Genomic DNA, 17,734 nt, shown 5'->3' with positions numbered 1-17,734 from the left:
TAATTTACTAAGCTCTGGAGCAACTGCACTTGCAGAGTGCAACTGCAGAAGTTCACAGTCTATTTGCCTTTAGTAAATAAACCCCACCAACTTCTGTTATTTCCTGCGGGATAAGTGCGCTTTCTGAAAGTGCACCAAAACTTCTGAATGCACTTTCAGTGCACTGCACCTGCAGAACCTAATAGAAGTCTGTGGCAAAGTGCAGCTAACCCGCAGGAAAGCAACAGGTGTGGGTAAACCGCAGCACATCACTGTGAAAGCACAGCATTAGGCCCCTTTCACATGATTGGTCCGATGGGGTCCACCTGTCCTCTGCATATACAGAGCTGGCGCGGACCTTTTCATCCTCCTGCTCCGCTTATTGTGTCCTGTGACCGTTCCCAAGCCACTTAAGTGGCCCCCGCTCTTCAAAAGGTTGGGCACTCCTGCCCTATTTTAACACAGGTAGGTGACCCAAGGATCTCTGGAGCTGCGGTGTTACTTGTTGAGAGCTATAAGAAGTGTACCTGACCTTCATAACAGACATGCTATTCTTAGGTGCACTGACTCTTTAAATAATGGTAACATTGCTTCCTCTATCTGCAGGTCATGCGGATGGCTCCAGTAAAAACATTTGCCAGTGCCACCTTCAGCTCTTTGCTTGATGTCCTCTTGTCTTTCTTCATCTTCCTCCTCCTCTCCGTTGCTTGTTTCCTGAAGCCACCTACAGTTCCTACATCCCCAACAACACTGGTGATCATCGTCCTTGTTGTCTGTGGCTTCTTGGGGTTCCTCTCCTTACTTGTCTCTATCAGGTGAGTAAATGGAGCACCAGTGAAGGTGCTTATAGATGTTATTAGCTTTATTAAATTCGTTTAAATGCCTAAGGTAGAGCCTCCTTGTTCAAATTACTGTTATTTGGGTGCTTAACTTTGGAAATACAGAAAAGGAGTTTTGGCTGGTATTGAAGCCAGAGACAGGCAACTAGAAAGTGGGAATTTTGGTAGGGATTGTACCACTGGAGACCTCAAAATGTGTTACACCTTAAAACTTGTACAAAACTAAAATAACCTATGTAAATGGAAGAGATATTTAAGAAGATGATAGTCTATATTTCGGAGCCCCAAATACCTTAACGTGAAGCTATGTTTTGCTTATATAGAGCAAAGCAGCATGTTTACTTTAATTAAAGTTGGATCCTTCCCCAACTGCTTATATTCATTTTTCCATTGCTCCCCTGCTGCTTTGTGTGCCTGCTGGAGCAAGGAGATGTACCCAATAGTGCCTGGTATGGGGGACATGAAACCCCTTTCTCCCATGTGACAGCACTGGGTACCTGAGTGGCCTGTTGCCAGTGACTCAAGTGACTTTAAGAGCTCATGCACACTGCAGCTCAAAAAAAGCTGCTTTTACAGGCATTTGAGCTTTTATTTCTCTGCTTAAAAGCTTGAAGAAGCTTGTGCTTTTTTTTTCCACGTTTTTGTGTTTCTTTGAGCTCCATCCAGCTTCTTTGAGCTTTTTAGAGCATAAGTGTTTTTTTTTTTTGTTTTTTTTACAAACCCTCAGCTAATTTTTCCTGTATTTTGTGTGCTTTCGAGCTTCTTGAGCTTTTTCACACTTCCTCGTGCTTTTTCAAGCTTCTTCGTGTTATTTCTTGCCTTTTTGCACATTTTTGGGTACTTAGGCGTCTTTTTCTGCTTGAAAGCTCCTCTCAAGAATGAAAGTTTGGTGTTTTGTTTTTTCCTGTCTGTAAACTCCTGAAAAAGCCATAGTGTGCATGGCTAACATAGAGGGAAGTTTTCAGGCAGAAAAAAGGAGAGCTCAAAAAAGTTTTAGGCCCTGTTCACACCTGAGTGTTTTTCAGCTCGTAAAACGCTCATCTCTAAAGTCTCAAAACACCCAACAAGCAAAATCCCACAATGCCCCCTGTTCACATCTGAGTGTTTCATCACCTGAAGCAAAACGCCTGAAGCTCAAAAAAGTACATGAGCTTCTTTTTTGGCAGATTATAAGCGTTTTTGTTAGATGTCAATGCCTGCCTCCAAACACCTGCAAAAGACGCCTGAAAAAACACTTGAAAAAAGCCCAAAAAAAAAAACTTGAAAAAAGCCTGAAAAAAGCCCCAAAAAACGCCTGAAAACAATACGCTCAGGTAGGAATGGAGCCTCAAAGCCTGTAGGAGCAGCATTTTTGAGCTTCTTTGAGATGCAGTGTGCATGAGCACTAAGGCTCCATTCACACCTTAGTGTATTATTTTCAAGCGTTTGTTTGGGCATTTTTCAGGAGTTTTTTTTCGGGCGTTTTTCAGGCGTTATTTGCAGGTGTTTGGAGGCAGGCATTGACATCTAACAAAAATGCTTGTAATCTGCCAAAAAAGAAGCTCATGTACTTTTTTTTAGCATTTTGCTACAGGCGACAAAACGCTCATATGTGGACAGGGGCCATTGAAATGAATGAGATTTTGCTTGTTGAGCGTTTTGAGACTTCAGAGATAAGCGTTTTATGAACTGAAAAACGCTCAGGTGTGAACAGGGCCTAAGTGCATGTGAGGTTAGGAAAGCATTAGACATGATCCAACCATACCAATGTTGAACACACACAGGGCTTTTCCCCTAAGCTCTGCCAAGTAAATCGGGTAGCAGGGGAGCGAAAGGAAGGGAATTATTAGCAGCCAGTGGGTGAGCAATTAAATGAACCTATTGCTTTGCCCCACATGGGCAAAGCATATGTTCACTTTAAACAGAATCCTCTGTGAAGCAGATCCTTGTTCTAGGTCTCTGACAGACAGTGATGAATGATAAAGGTGACAACCCCAGGACTTGCATGTTCAGAAACAACTCAAAAAGACATCTTTTCTTTCTTATAAGTTCCTTTCAACAACTACCTTTCAATAGTGGCTACTTTATTGACATTTGTGTCTGTGTTTGCTTTCCAGGATGGCCTTCTTTCTAGAGGACATGTTCCTGTGTACCAGGCGTCTCCTGGAAATTATCTCTGGATGGCTTCCCCGTCATTTTATTGGCACTTTTCTGGTTTCTTTGCCTGCCACTGTCGTCTTTTCTAACCTAACTGCTGATTTCTACAACAAAATACGCGTAAGTATTATATTATGAGGGTAGGCTGGTTGGTTATGGAGGGCCTGCCATTTGGGAGTTTTAACCACTTAAGGACCAGGCCCATTTCTGACACTTAAAAAAACTGGGGATGAGTTCCCATAATGGCTCTAATTAGTTGCCAAAAAATGAAAAAATACTGTGTAAACAATATAAAGTCAATCACCGGGTGACCGTTGATTAGGAGCTAATGTAATACAAAAAGAGAGATTGGGTGAAAGCCAAAAAGGTCTTGCACCCTGAAAGCAATCAACTAAGGCCACCCACAAGGTAATCGCATAATAGTGTCAAACAAGATAAATTTTATTAGGCACTTGTGCCTTGAAAAACAGTGTTATACAGGTGACAGGATGCGGCACACCAACATAGTAAAACAAATTAAAAACAACAAGCACAGATGGTGGATCGTAATTGACTGGAATTAACAATAATAGGCTGGTATGTATAATTCAGACAGGTCTAGGTTAGCTGCACTGGCTGAGAACACTGGATGATCACTATCCCAAAATGACACAGTAGATGACTGTGTAAAAAGATTATTCACGGAGGATGATGAAGTGATATAACCAAGAAAACAAAATGGTCCCACTGAGGAGAGGACCTGTAGGTAGTCCCTGATGGAAGTAAAAGTAAATTAAATGCACAGCTGTCGTTGATGACTGGTACACTGTGGCTGGATGATCCAGATGGCCGCAGGGTTGTGAATAGTTCCCAGGATGGGCCGAGGGCAAAAAATAATTGTGGACCCTAAGTTCAGTGTCCACGGGCAGTGCAAGTCAGAAGGTTATCTTGGTTTGAAGCAAGTGAATGACCACGGATGATAATGCGGGAATGTCAACCTTCAGCTCCGTGTTAGTGACCAGTTGGCCATGAATAATAAATGCAAATGTTCAGGGATGGTGAAATGGAAATCATCCACAATGTTGTGTAGGTATCATACCTGTGAATCAAAGCCGAGTTCCTTAGATGTCCGTACCTCCGTGTGTGAATCCAGCGGGTCTGCTGGCAATGGCGTTCCTCATCCGGCGTTCTCCTACCGCACTCACTCTACAAACTTCCTGGTTTCGGCGTACAGGTCCGTGAGCAACGGCCTGACGTCATGTCTGGCGTAGAGAGTATGGAGGCGGGGGAACAGCAGGGAAGCCGCCGTGCATAAGTCCCAGAATTACGGAGGAGACAAATCCAGCATCGGTGGGCAGATGACGCCAACGCTGACGCGTTTCACTGACTGAACGTCAGTTTCTTCAGAGCTAAGGGTGGAGTAGATGGTGTTCCGTATTTATAGTGGTAATCATCAGGTTCATTGATCGGGTGCAGGTGTAATCATTCTGCTGGAGCTCACAAACGCAAACTCCCTCCTTTTCCACTAGATGTCAGCACATGATACAAAATGAACTCATGATGTAGAAAGCCAACCCACCAGCGTCAAAACTCATTCTTCCATGAAAAATACAGAGAAAGCATCTTTGACATATAGGCACATAGAAATAAAGGTTATAAACTTATCGTGCATTGTCCGATTTTAGCATGGAAAAATGCTTGAATTTCTAAAAAATCAAATGTAAATGTACAAGATAAAAGAAAGAAATATACAGGTATTATTTACAATGCATAGAGATGAATTGCTGCTGATGCTGTAAATACATCCCCCTGGGCTTTGGCAACTAATTTAATCTGATTGCTAGTTCTTACTTGTCCCACCTATTAAAGAAAGAAAAAGAACCACCTGAGTTGACAGACTCAGATTGCGGTAAAAGCAACCTGAGTGTCATATATCCAAAACTGTAGGTATCAGGGCACTTTGTGGAAAGTATGTTAGTTCTGCATGGTGGGAAGGACTCCCAGTCTATTTACCATCCATGTCAGAACACATCCACTGTCCATTAAGAAATAAGGATTGGTGGAAATACAGGTGGGTAAAGAAGAATACAGGTCACCAAAACATAACACAAGATCAAATGTAGAGTGTATAAAGATATACAGGTCGAGTTATGAGGATAAAACGGACAATGTGGATGGTTGGAATAATAAAAATAAAATGGTGGATGTATAACATTTACCGTATCCTCATCACAAGTCCTGCTCACAACCGATTACTCCCCCAGTCATTTCTGACACTTGTTGTTTTCAAGTTAAAATCAGTATTTTTTGCTAGCAAATTACTTAGAACCCCAAACATTATATATTTTTTTAGCAGAGACCCTAGAGAATTTTTGAAAATAATACACTTTTTTTTTAACTTAAAAATGAGAAAACAGTAAATTTAGCCCAATTTTTTTTCTACAATGTGAAAGATAATGTTACGCCGAGTAAATAGATACCTAACACGTCTTGCCTTAAAATTGCGCACACTCGTGGAATGGCGACAAACATTGGTACTTATAAATCTCCAATGGCGACGCTTTAAAAAGTTCTACAGGTTACCAGCTTAGAGTTACAGAGGATACAGTTTTCATATGTGGGTGTGACTTGCGTATGCATTCACTTCTGCGCGTGAGCTCGGAGGGACAGGGCGCTTTAAATCTGTTTTTTTTTTTCTTATTTATTTTACCTTTTAGTTTTTATTTTTACTCTGTCCCTTTAAAAAAAATGTTTATGATCGCTTATATTCTTATTACAAGGAATGTAAACATCCCTTGTAATAGAAATAATCTGGACAGGTTCTCTTTAATGTGAGATCTGGGGTCAAAAAGACCTCAGATCCCACATCTACACTAAAAAGAAAAAAAAAATAATTTTTTTCATCATGAAAAAAAATGAGCCCTTAGGGCAGTTGGGAGGAAGCGACATATGACATAGCTCCGGTCCTCCAAGGCCATAGAGTCAAGTGGGGGCCAGCTTGCCCTCACTTGAATTCCTACCTAGGAGGGGAAAGGAACGGATCATTTTCCCCACTACCGAGGGCAGGGGGGAAGTGGCGGGGGGGGGGGGGGGGGGACAGGCACCTCTTCCTCAGCCCAAAAAAGTGATGCCGTGGCGAATCCGCCATTTGGACCACTTTTATGTGAAAGAGGGCTGCCTGCCCTGTAAAAAAAAAAAAAATACCGGGGTTATGGCAGCTATCTGTGGTTATCCATAACCCCAGTATTTTTACGTCAAAGTAGCGACGTAAAACTGCGGCAGTGGCTAAGAAAAGTCTACAGTATAATGACATTTTTAGATTTGTAATTATTTCTTGATCATGGAAATTGTATTTTATTATTTCAGTTTGGTATTTCAACACTTTATTGATAGTCCATTTTTACCAGTAGTCTTTAGCAGGCACTGGTCCTCATTAGAAAAATAGATGTCACTGAAAAAGGCTTTCAATTAGGCCAAATAAACCAGATGTTCTAGAGAAACAAGTATTATATTGTTGCTGTGCTGTCTGGTGAGAAAGCAAAGCACATATAAAAAGTTGTGGAGGCATACACATTAATATTATATTATATTAATCTAAAAAATGCAATTTAATTGTCAAAAATAAATGTGAATGAGAAAACTCAGAATAGGTGTAAGTATTTAAATTCTGTACAAAGATGGAATATTATCTAAAACATGGCAACCCCTTCCCAATGATCATATTGCTAAGGATTTTTTTTATAAGAGTGCTGGGGAAATATTTCTGTTTTAGGGCCTATTCATTCCAATACATGTGTTTTCATGTCCGCATTGCTGCTCATTGAGGTGCATTATGCATTCAACAGGAAAATGCATCTGCCTCATTTTTATTCAGCACATTACAAGGCAATGCATGTTTTCACATGTTGCTGTGTGTTGAAGAGCAGGTACATTTTTTTACTCCTTGCATTAAAGTTGGAAATAAAAGGCCACGTACCCCAATGCATATACATAGAGGCATTGATTTATTAAAGGCAAATAGTCTGTGCACTCTGCAAGTGCAGTTGCTCCAGAGCGTAGTAAATGGGATAAAGCTTCACTTTGCAAAGAGTACCCAATCACATGCAAGGATGATACAACAAATAGCATTTTTGCTTGAACATGGATGAAGGAAGTCAGCAGAGCTTCTGCTCATTTACTAAACTCTGGAGCAACTGCACTTGCGGAGTGCAACTGCACTTTGCATAGTGCACAGCCTAGTTGCCCTTAGTAAATCAACTCCAGAGTGTTGTCCTACTATGGGGTTGATTTACTAAAGGCAAATAAACAGTTGCTCCAGAGCTTAGTAAATGAGCAGAAGCTCTGCTAACTTCCATCATCCAATTATGTGCAAACAAAAATGTTTTTAATTTCCCTTGCATACAGGGCCGCTGATAGGGGGGACCACCAGTCCTCCTATAGGGGGCCCGGGCAAACAGAGGGGCCCCAACAGCACGGGGAATTGGTGAAAGCCAGTTTTTCCCCCTCCTGCCAGCTTTCAGCTGGGGCATCATTCCTGTAATTACTTCTGACACCGATCACCCTTCCCCTGCTCTGCCTGCTTCTGATCCCCCCCTCCCTGTGTGCCCCCCTTTCACTGTGCCACCCCCCTTACCCCCACAGCGCTGCAGGCTGTCCTGCACTGTAGAAAAATAACAAATTAAAAAAAAAAGATAATTAAACATTGTAATTAATTATTTTAAGAAATTGTAAATTAAAAATGTTCTCTTTGAGAAAGAAAGGTCCTCTGTTATGTTTGTGTCCGGTAATAATAATTTTAGTGTATTTTTAGTGAAAATATTGTCTTGATTTTATTCGGGGGGGGGGGGGGGTAGGCTGTATGGGGCCCTGTGATTTTATACAGCAGCCCTGCTTTCATGTGATTGGATATTTTTTGCAAAGTGAAGGTCTACCTAATTTACTAAGCTCTGGAGCAACTGCACTTGCAGAGTGCAGCTGCAGGTTGTAAAGTGCAGAGTAAATTTGCCTTTAGTAAAGCAACCCCATAGACTTCTGTTATTTCCTGCGGGTTAGGTGTGTTTTCTGAAAGTGCACCAAAACTCCTGAATGTAGTAGTTTTTTGGTGCGCTTTCAGAAAATGCACTACATGCTGTTTTTTTTTTTTTATTTTCCTTGAACGTGATTGGGTATTCGTTGCAAAATGAATCTTTACCTCATTTACTAAGCTCTGGAGCAACTGCTCTTGAAGAGTGCAACTGCACTTTACAAAGTGCACAGTCTATTTACCTTTAGTAAATCAACCCCCCCTATAAGTTAAAAAGCAGTACAAGGTTTAAAGTGGCCCTTGAAAGCAATAGGACCACAGTAATGCTAGGGTTAGTATCGTGTATGTACATTTATTGCAGTTAAATAAAATAATTTTTCATTTTCCCTGAAAGGATGAAACAGAATTAGTCACTGCAAGTCAACTGTAGTCACAATGGGCAATCCAGTTTTGTTCCTTGTTGTGCCTGCTGTGCTAGTATTGCCCCCTGGTGGTGACTAATTGTCTCTACTCCTTACAGTATACCATGTTCCTGTGCTCTGCTCTGCTGATCCCTCTAGTCCAGTATTGTAACTTCTGCCAGCTGAGCTCCTGGCTGAGATCCTCCCTTGCTACGGTGACTGGAGCTGCTCTGTTGATTCTGCTATATGTGCCACTGTTTCCAACAGGGTAAGTGAGGGCAGTTTAGTAAAAGGAAGGTGGGGCAATGACCGCATTCCTTCCTACATGAGTAACACTGTTTTCTATATCACTTTCTAGACCCGTAGTACTAGAAGAGCCCAATACTGCAACAAACTACAGGTAAGAAGACAAAACAGCTTGAACATTTGAGTCCCGAGGCCTTTTTCTATCTTATGCCTCGTACACACGTACCGATTGTCGGCCGTAAATATTCGGCCGACGACCGATCGGCCGATTGTAGGCTTGTTAGTATGATGCTTCCGACAGCCGACAGCGCACTTTCGGCCGAAAAGAATCTGTCGTGCAGGCATTAACATTTTTGTTGGCCAACACCAGTACGGCCGATTTTTCGCCAGTCAGTACAGAATTCGCTCGACAATCAGCAGATTTGCAAGACTGGGCATGCTCAGAGAAGAAAAAACACAGGAAAAGTTAACCATCACATGACATCACTTCTGCAGTCGGCTGTTGTTGGCCGACAAAATTAGTGTGCAGTCTTTTGCCCTTTTCAGCGGACAGGACAGCCCTGGACAAAAGACGGCCGATCGGTCGGCCGACGATCGGTACGTGTGTACGAGGCATTAATCCACTTGAGTGCCAGATTGTTTTTTTTTTTTTTTTTTTTTTTTTCATTTTTGCCAGTGTTTTAGTTCCACACATTCTAGTTTTTGTAGTCTATCCTAATATACTATATACTATACATTGTTATTTTGTGGGGGGAAGACATTCAGATAGAAGATATATTTTAATTTTCTTGCTTTTTATTGCTAAAAAAAAGATTAAACAAAATCTGAAAGAAATACATTTTCCTGTATTTTTTCCCAAAGCAACATTTGGATATTTTTTTAAACCCCCATACAATATATTTACTGCAAAAGGTGCTAAATGAAATTATATAATTTTTGTAATTTTTGTGGAACATAGCAGAATGGTAAACATTACAGTGAACATATACATTTTAGTATAGGAGAGCCCACTGCAAGAGTCATTTTTCATTTTTCCTGAAATTAGATTTTAACCATTTTCTGGGTCTGGGTTCCCTCCCTCTACAATGTAACCCCCCCCCCCCTCCCCCCAATGGCATACATTTTATCTGCACTCCATTAGGCTATAGTAGTAAAAGAGCATCCAATGGAGTGTGGGTTTCAGGCGACCTACTGCCCACAAATGGACAATTTTTGTGCATTACGTCAAGTTAGGCAGCCATTCAAAATTAATGGGCTGTATCACCCCTCAACGCTCAAAACTGTTGCTCCTGCAGCGTAGTATTATGTATACTGATCAAGAAATGGGAGTAAAATAAGCCCCATCATTGGTGTCAGTGGCAGTAATAGTAATCCCCAGCATTGGTGTCAGTGGCAACAATAATAACCCCCCGGAACTGGTTTGAGTGGGCACAATAACAAGCCTAGCATAGGTGTCAATAGCAACAATAATAACCCCCAGCATTGGGGTGAGTGGCAGCAGTAAATAACCCCCAACATTGGTTTCAGTGGCCGTAGTAATAAAGTTCAATAGTGAGGTGAGTGGCAACAATAATACCTCCCAGCATTGATTTCTGTGGCCACATTAATAGCTCTGAGTATTGATGTCAGTGGCCACAACAGGGCAGCCATCAGAAATGTTGGGGCCCCTTACACAGCTTTAGGACTGGGCCCCCCGATGCTTGACCACCAATCTTCCCCATGGCCCGCCCACTGGCCGTCCCACCAAATCTGCCCACTGGCCATCTTACCAAGTCCTTCAGTGCACCCACTTTTATTTTAGCACTCTTACAACTTAACACGTGAATATGAAAAGTATTAAAAGTCATCAGTGCTTTCAATATTTAACAGTAAGACTCCATTCACACTAGTCCGACACTAGCGCACAGGCCCCCTTAGAATGCAGTGACCAGTGTACAGGCCCCCTTAGAATGCAGTGACCAGCGTACAGGCCCCCTTAGAATGCAGTGACCAGCATACAGGCCCCCTTAGAATGCAGTGACCAGCGTACATGCCCCCTTAGAATGCAGTGACCAACGTACATGCCCCCTTAGAATGCAGTGACCAGCGTACATGTCCTCTTAGAATGCAGTGACCAGCATACAGGCCCCCTTAGAATGCAGTGACCAGCATACATGTCCCCTTAGAATGCAGTGACCAGCGTACATGTCCCCTTAGAATGCAGTGACCAGCATACAGGTCCCCTTAGAATGCAGTGACCAGCGTACATGTCCCCTTAGAATGCAGTGACCAGCATACAGGTCCCCTTAGAATGCAGTGACCAGCGTACATGTCCCCTTAGAATGCAGTGACCAGCATACAGGTCCCCTTAGAATGCAGTGACCAGCGTACAGGCCCCCTTAGAATGCAGTGACCAGCATACAGGCCCCCTTAGAATGCAGTGACCAGCGTACATGCCCCCTTAGAATGCAGTGACCAACGTACATGCCCCCTTAGAATGCAGTGACCAGCGTACATGTCCTCTTAGAATGCAGTGACCAGCATACAGGCCCCCTTAGAATGCAGTGACCAGCGTACATGCCCCCTTAGAATGCAGTGACCAACGTACATGCCCCCTTAGAATGCAGTGACCAGCGTACATGTCCTCTTAGAATGCAGTGACCAGCATACAGGCCCCCTTAGAATGCAGTGACCAGCATACATGTCCCCTTAGAATGCAGTGACCAGCGTACATGTCCCCTTAGAATGCAGTGACCAGTGTACAGGCCCCCTTAGAATGCAGTGACCAGCGTACAGGCCCCCTTAGAATGCAGTGACCAGCATACAGGCCCCCTTAGAATGCAGTGACCAGCGTACATGCCCCCTTAGAATGCAGTGACCAACGTACATGCCCCCTTAGAATGCAGTGACCAGCGTACATGTCCTCTTAGAATGCAGTGACCAGCATACAGGCCCCCTTAGAATGCAGTGACCAGCATACATGTCCCCTTAGAATGCAGTGACCAGCGTACATGTCCCCTTAGAATGCAGTGACCAGCATACAGGTCCCCTTAGAATGCAGTGACCAGCGTACATGTCCCCTTAGAATGCAGTGACCAGCATACAGGTCCCCTTAGAATGCAGTGACCAGCGTACATGTCCCCTTAGAATGCAGTGACCAGCATACAGGTCCCCTTAGAATGCAGTGACCAGCGTACAGGCCCCCTTAGAATGCAGTGACCAGCATACAGGCCCCCTTAGAATGCAGTGACCAGCGTACATGCCCCCTTAGAATGCAGTGACCAACGTACATGCCCCCTTAGAATGCAGTGACCAGCGTACATGTCCTCTTAGAATGCAGTGACCAGCATACAGGCCCCCTTAGAATGCAGTGACCAGCATACATGTCCCCTTAGAATGCAGTGACCAGCGTACATGTCCCCTTAGAATGCAGTGACCAGCATACAGGTCCCCTTAGAATGCAGTGACCAGCGTACATGTCCCCTTTCAATGCAGAGACCAGCGTGCGTACGTGCGTGCGTGCCCCCTTCAATGCAGTGTGCCCCCCTGGGTGAGGATGGGGATGATGGAGTTGCATTGTGAAAATGGATGAGGATGATTCTGGGTGGAAGTGAGAGTTACTAAGTGAAGAGGCTCTCCACAGTGTAATTCCTTTCCCCACACAGAATCATCCCCAGCCATTTTCACAATGCAACTCCATCATGTCTGGAGTCTGTCTGTGTCCCATCAGGAGTCCAAACAAAAGAACAAGCAGCAGGCAGCACATTCAAAGTTTTGTCACTTACTCTCCACGATGATCTTTATTCTGCTGCATGTACTGCGAGGGCTGGGGACACTTCCTCCTGCATAATGATAGCCCCACCCCCATGCTGAGTGCTGGCCAATCAGAGTCTTGCCAGGATCTACCCGCGGCCACTCGGAGGAGAAGAAAGCCTGTATGCAGGGATTTCTTCTCTCCTTCTCTCCTCAGTCAGACGGCGGCGGCGGGGGGGGGGGGGGGCGTGCGGTGACGATCTTGCTGATGATTACAACGCCCCCACCCCCACTAAACATACAGGCACAAACAGTATTATCTGGGGGAGGGGGGGGTCGGGTGGCGGTCCCGTGAAGTTCGGAAATTTTTTTTTTTAAAGTGTAAGGGAAGCAGTCCCCGCCGGGCCCCTCTAGAGGCTCGGGCCCCTTACATCAGTACTGCCTGTACCCCCCTGATGGCGGCCCTGGGCCACAATAATAACCCCCAGCATTGGTGTCAGTGGCTGCAATATTAACTCCCAGCACTGGTTTCTGTGGTCACATAAATAACTTCCGGCATCAGTGTCAGTGGCTTCAATAATAACCCCCAACTATGGTGTCATTGTCTGTGATATTATTAACCTCCAACTATGGTGTCACTGGCTGCAATAATAACCCCCAGCACTGGTTTCTGTAGGCACAATAATAACTCCCAGCATTGGTGTCAGTGGCCACAATAATAATCCTGACACCCAGCTTTGGTCTGTATACAATGTACAGTATGGTGCCAGGGTATAAGACCAGTGTGTATATAATGTGCAGTATGGTGTCAGGGTATAAGATCAAAAAAGATATTGGGGGGCACACCCTAAACGCACAATTCTCAGGTTGGTGCTGCTAAAAGACCAATATACAAATTGAACAATATAATAGCGCACACATACACAGAAAAAAAAATTGTTTTCAAATCTTGCAAGGCTATTTAAAAACACCTGCTCTTATAAAGTAAATATGGGGATTTGGTCCCACCATATGGCCATACTGTGCTTAAGCCCACCACTACGTCAAAGTACCCCATTCTCAGTGAGTCCTACACTATTCAAAGAGAAGATAATCCCACTTCTCAAAACCATAGGGCAGTATAGATCCTAACACATTACCCAGTCCATATTATCCTAACACATACCAAGTCCATACCAGTATAGATATCCAGCATGAGATTTTTCCCATTGAGGATTGAGGTCTGTTTTCATTTTTTTGAGCAATATACATATATATATATATATGCACACACATACACATACACGGATACGTACACACATTTATCTAGAGCTAGAAAACTATATATATGTATCAATTAACAGGTGTATAAATTATATCTATAAAAAAACATTATCGATAGTAGTAATTAATGGAGTGTGAGGCCTCCAGCTTGTCGGAAGGTGCTCTGCCTCCCCCTGCTGGCGGATTTTGGAAAGTGCACCATGCTGACACCCTGCCTTCGGTGACACGTTAAATTTGTGACAGGCGGGAAGAGTGAGTGGGCACAGAGAGAGAGACAACTTGCTGCCAGAACTACAACTCCTGAGAGAGCGACACTGTGTGGCACAAAATTAAAAATTTTTTGTGATTTACATTGTCCCTGATTAACAGGGACACTGTAAAATACCTGGGACAGGCTCCTATTTGCCGGGATTGTCCCGGGAAAAACGGGACAGTTGGCAGGTATGCGACTGTAATGTCAGGGTCAATCCAGCACCTGGGTCAGCTGAGTGACATCAGCTGACAGCGGACTTTAGCCTACGTTCAGCTGAAAACAGGTCACAGGAGTGCAGTACGAACTGCACTCCTGTGATCCATAGGAGAAGTATAGCCAAAATAGCTTTGTCCATACTTCTTCTTTATTCTTCTCCCAATTACAGTAAATTATTATGTTGGTTGGGAGGCTTCTACATATTTTAGAGTGGAGTCCAGTGGAGTCCCTGCGTCAGGACCCCATAGAAAAGTGTACTCAGAGAATCATTCATATCAGCTCTTGTTGCAAAAAGGCTTACATTCTAATCTCCTTGTAGTAGTGATATGGACACACATAGAACAAATGTATTCAGAAGACAGTTAACCATCAAGTTTCTTTATACAGTATGTTGTGGGAAAAATGTGGAGCGCACAGGGAAATCCTATTCATAATAGAAAAATATACTCATTCCATGCATATAGAGTCCCTGGTGGGAAGTTAATTAGGAGGCATTAGTGGTAACCATTAAACCACAGTGGTATCGCTATTATCAACAGCAGACACAGGAAAATACTGTAAATACTCTTGTGTTTAAAAGCTGTTTTTTTTTTTTTTTTTTTTATTTGTAGCTCTTCCTCTCCTCCTCCTGACATTCTGAATCCTGACGGTTCAAGTACACCGACCTGCCTACTTGGACCAGAACTTGCTGTAGCTTATTTTCTGCTCCTCCTTCTCGTGTGGTTCCTGAATCGGGAGTTTGAGGTCAGTTACCGACTTCATTACCATGGTGACGTGGAGGCAGACCTGCACCGTACTAAGATCCAGAGCATGAGGGATCAAGCAGACTGGCTTCTACGCAACATCATCCCTTATCATGTAGCTGAGCAGCTGAAGGTGTCACAAAGCTACTCCAAGAACCACGATGATGCTGGTGTAATATTCGCCAGCATAGTCAACTTTAGTGAATTTTATGAAGAAAATTATGAAGGCGGTAAGGAGTGTTACAGGGTTTTAAATGAGCTCATTGGAGACTTTGATGAGCTTCTTAGCAAGCCTCATTATTCGTGCATTGAGAAGATAAAGACCATTGGCGCTACTTACATGGCCGCCTCTGGACTTAACCCATCTCAGTGCCAGGACACCAGCCAGCCTCACCGCCACCTACAGACATTGTTTGAATTTGCCAAGGAAATGATGAGCGTGGTGGATGATTTCAACAACAACATGCTGTGGTTTAACTTCAAGCTCCGCATTGGGTTTAACCACGGTCCATTGACGGCGGGTGTGATTGGGACCACTAAACTGCTTTATGACATCTGGGGGGACACAGTGAACATTGCCAGCAGAATGGACACAACAGGAGTGGAATGTCGCATCCAGGCAAGTGAGGAAAGCTATAGGGTGTTAGTGAAAATGGGCTATGAGTTTGATTACCGAGGGACCGTCAATGTCAAGGGAAAAGGACAGATGAAAACCTATCTATTCCCAAAGTGTACAGACAATGGAGGCCTAGTGCCCCACCATCAGTTATCAATCTCTCCTGATATCCGGGTACAAGTGGATGGAAGTATCGGCCGTTCCCCCACAGATGAAATAAGTAGCCTGGTTACAGGAGGGAAAGGGGCAGCAGAGTCTAGCAGCGGGGAAACGGCACGTAAGCGGGAGAAAGCTGAGGACAGGGGTCGTGATGGAGGAGCACGGTGAAACTGGTGGTGCAGAGAAGGACCAGATAGTTTGTTGGGCCACCAAGAATGTAAGAGGCTGGCAACCCAGCTGAGCATCCCTGCTCTTCATTGTGCCAGCTCATGGACTTATTCATTGTGTTCCAAGAGCCACTGCATCATTCCACAACTCAGTCTTATGGTGGTGTGGCCTGATGGATATCTAAAGACACAGCTCCTAATTCTCCTAGACACATGTTGGTGGGCTTCTGATCTGAGTCATTTCTACATCATATTCTTCTTATTTTAAGTGGTGACATCACCATGACTTAACTCCACCCACATGAAGAAAGTTTGAGCTCCACAATCGCTCACTATTGAACAACTCTCTAAGCTGTGCTTAGTAGCCAAGGCTGGCTCAAAAATTGCCAGAGTGACAGTAAGGGCAAATGTCCAGATTAGTCGGGGGTGCAACTTGCAAACCGACATTTGGTGACAGAGTTGGGTCTCTTGGCACCATCTTTAGTGCAATGTATAAACACTCTTATGCGAAGGCATGCCACCTCCATCTAGATTACCTCTGGAGGGCTGCGCAGACACTGGATGGACCATGTATTAGTGAGAAGGGCATTCTCTCGCCCCCCATCTCATGCCTCCTCCTCTATCAACCTTCGTCAGCCATACTGAGGATTGAACTAAGTGCCTTCCACTCTCTGGGTATTGCCCGTCCAGATGAGATGACAGTGACACCTTGCCGCAATTCTCGCTAATACTTGCCAAAAGCATGTGCCGCTCTGGACTGCTGCCCACCCATGACAAACAGCGGGGTGGGGTATTTTTATGAATGGGGAAAGAGGTAGTGAATTATCTCATTTTTATGTAACCATGAACCCACCATCCATGCACCATGGAAGCAACCATTTTGTAGGCAGAACCCATATTCAGCCTGTCACTTCCCACTTTGCGCCTCGTGCCTTTGTGATGTCACAGCTTCCTTAATATTGACTCGCCTCACTAAATGGCTGCATCTGCTGAAGGTGCATGGGTTACAGGTTCACTTTAAGACAAAGCGATTGTAATGTGTTTTCAGTAACACTTTAGCTGCCTACCAGTTCTTATTAGATGTGTCGCCTCCTACAGGCTGAAAGTAGAACTACAAAGGTATGTTAAAAAAAAAAAAAAAAAAATATGGTCTTCTTGTGTATGGCCTAGTATTCCTTAAGGTCTTTGAGATACATTTTATCCCCTGTGTTTGCCATAGCAGAACAATATAATAAGGTACCTATTTTAATAAAAAGTTACTTATGACCTCTCCTTTTATGATTCCCAAGAGGAGGAGTGGCCATATTTTTGTCAAGAATGATTAAGCAACTGTTAAAAGGGGAAGTATCGGGTTTTTTCTGAAATCCATACTAATCCATACAAGCAACAAACATATCGGCCTTTGCAGTGCGGTAACCAGGTTTCAACTCTTAACCAAAGAGTTTAAAAAAAGTGACAAAATAAAAAAAAATAAAAAAAAAATAATAAACAGAATGCCAAAGTGCAGACTTAGAAAACATCTGATATTTCCCCTTTAATAATGGTATGCATAAAAATTGAAAGATTTTGAAGGAATACATAAAATGTATTATCGTGACAGCTAAAGGGAATAAAATTCCCCACGTGTGTATGTGTTTAGGTTGGTTTAGCGTATGTGTGCAGTATCCCTTGAACTGCAAAAAAGATACCTGTGTACATACTTAAACATATGGAGCCAAATTTACATTTTAGGGAAAAGGATCATATAAATACGGTGGTTATCATCCAAGTGGATGTGATTTAGTGAATCTGCAAAGAAGTGCTACAGCTGTTTCATGACATCCTGGAAGAGAGGGGTTCTGTTAGTTTTTTTTTAAAATATTAAAGTTAATATAAAACCTAATTAGATGACATTTAGTTTCTTAAATAGCAATAAACAATCGCCTTGTTTTTTTTCATAAAATACAGTTTTCACCTCCTTTTATCCTTGCATGTCAGTGCTG

The 17,734-nt window shown here is 43.4% G+C and overlaps 1 protein-coding gene across 1 annotated transcript in view; it reads left to right on the top strand.

Annotated features, from left to right (window-relative positions):
• ADCY9 (adenylate cyclase 9) overlaps positions 1-16,914 on the top strand; it is a 211,588-nt gene extending 194,674 nt beyond the window's left edge. Inside the window, exons 6-10 of the mRNA XM_082260632.1 lie at positions 586-794; positions 2,915-3,074; positions 8,477-8,625; positions 8,716-8,757; positions 14,679-16,914. Coding sequence (XP_082116758.1) covers positions 586-794; positions 2,915-3,074; positions 8,477-8,625; positions 8,716-8,757; positions 14,679-15,753 — 1,635 coding nt within the window. The 3' untranslated portion in view covers positions 15,754-16,914. The remainder of the gene's footprint in view (positions 1-585; positions 795-2,914; positions 3,075-8,476; positions 8,626-8,715; positions 8,758-14,678) is intronic.
• Positions 16,915-17,734: the final 820 nt, after the last annotated feature.

Source organism: Pelophylax lessonae, assembly GCF_965119305.1.
Source record: "Pelophylax lessonae genome assembly, chromosome: 6".
Lineage (NCBI taxonomy): Eukaryota > Metazoa > Chordata > Amphibia > Anura > Ranidae > Pelophylax > Pelophylax lessonae.
The sequence above is the reverse complement of the archived record's forward strand: the minus strand, read 5'-3'. Positions and strand labels throughout refer to the sequence as shown.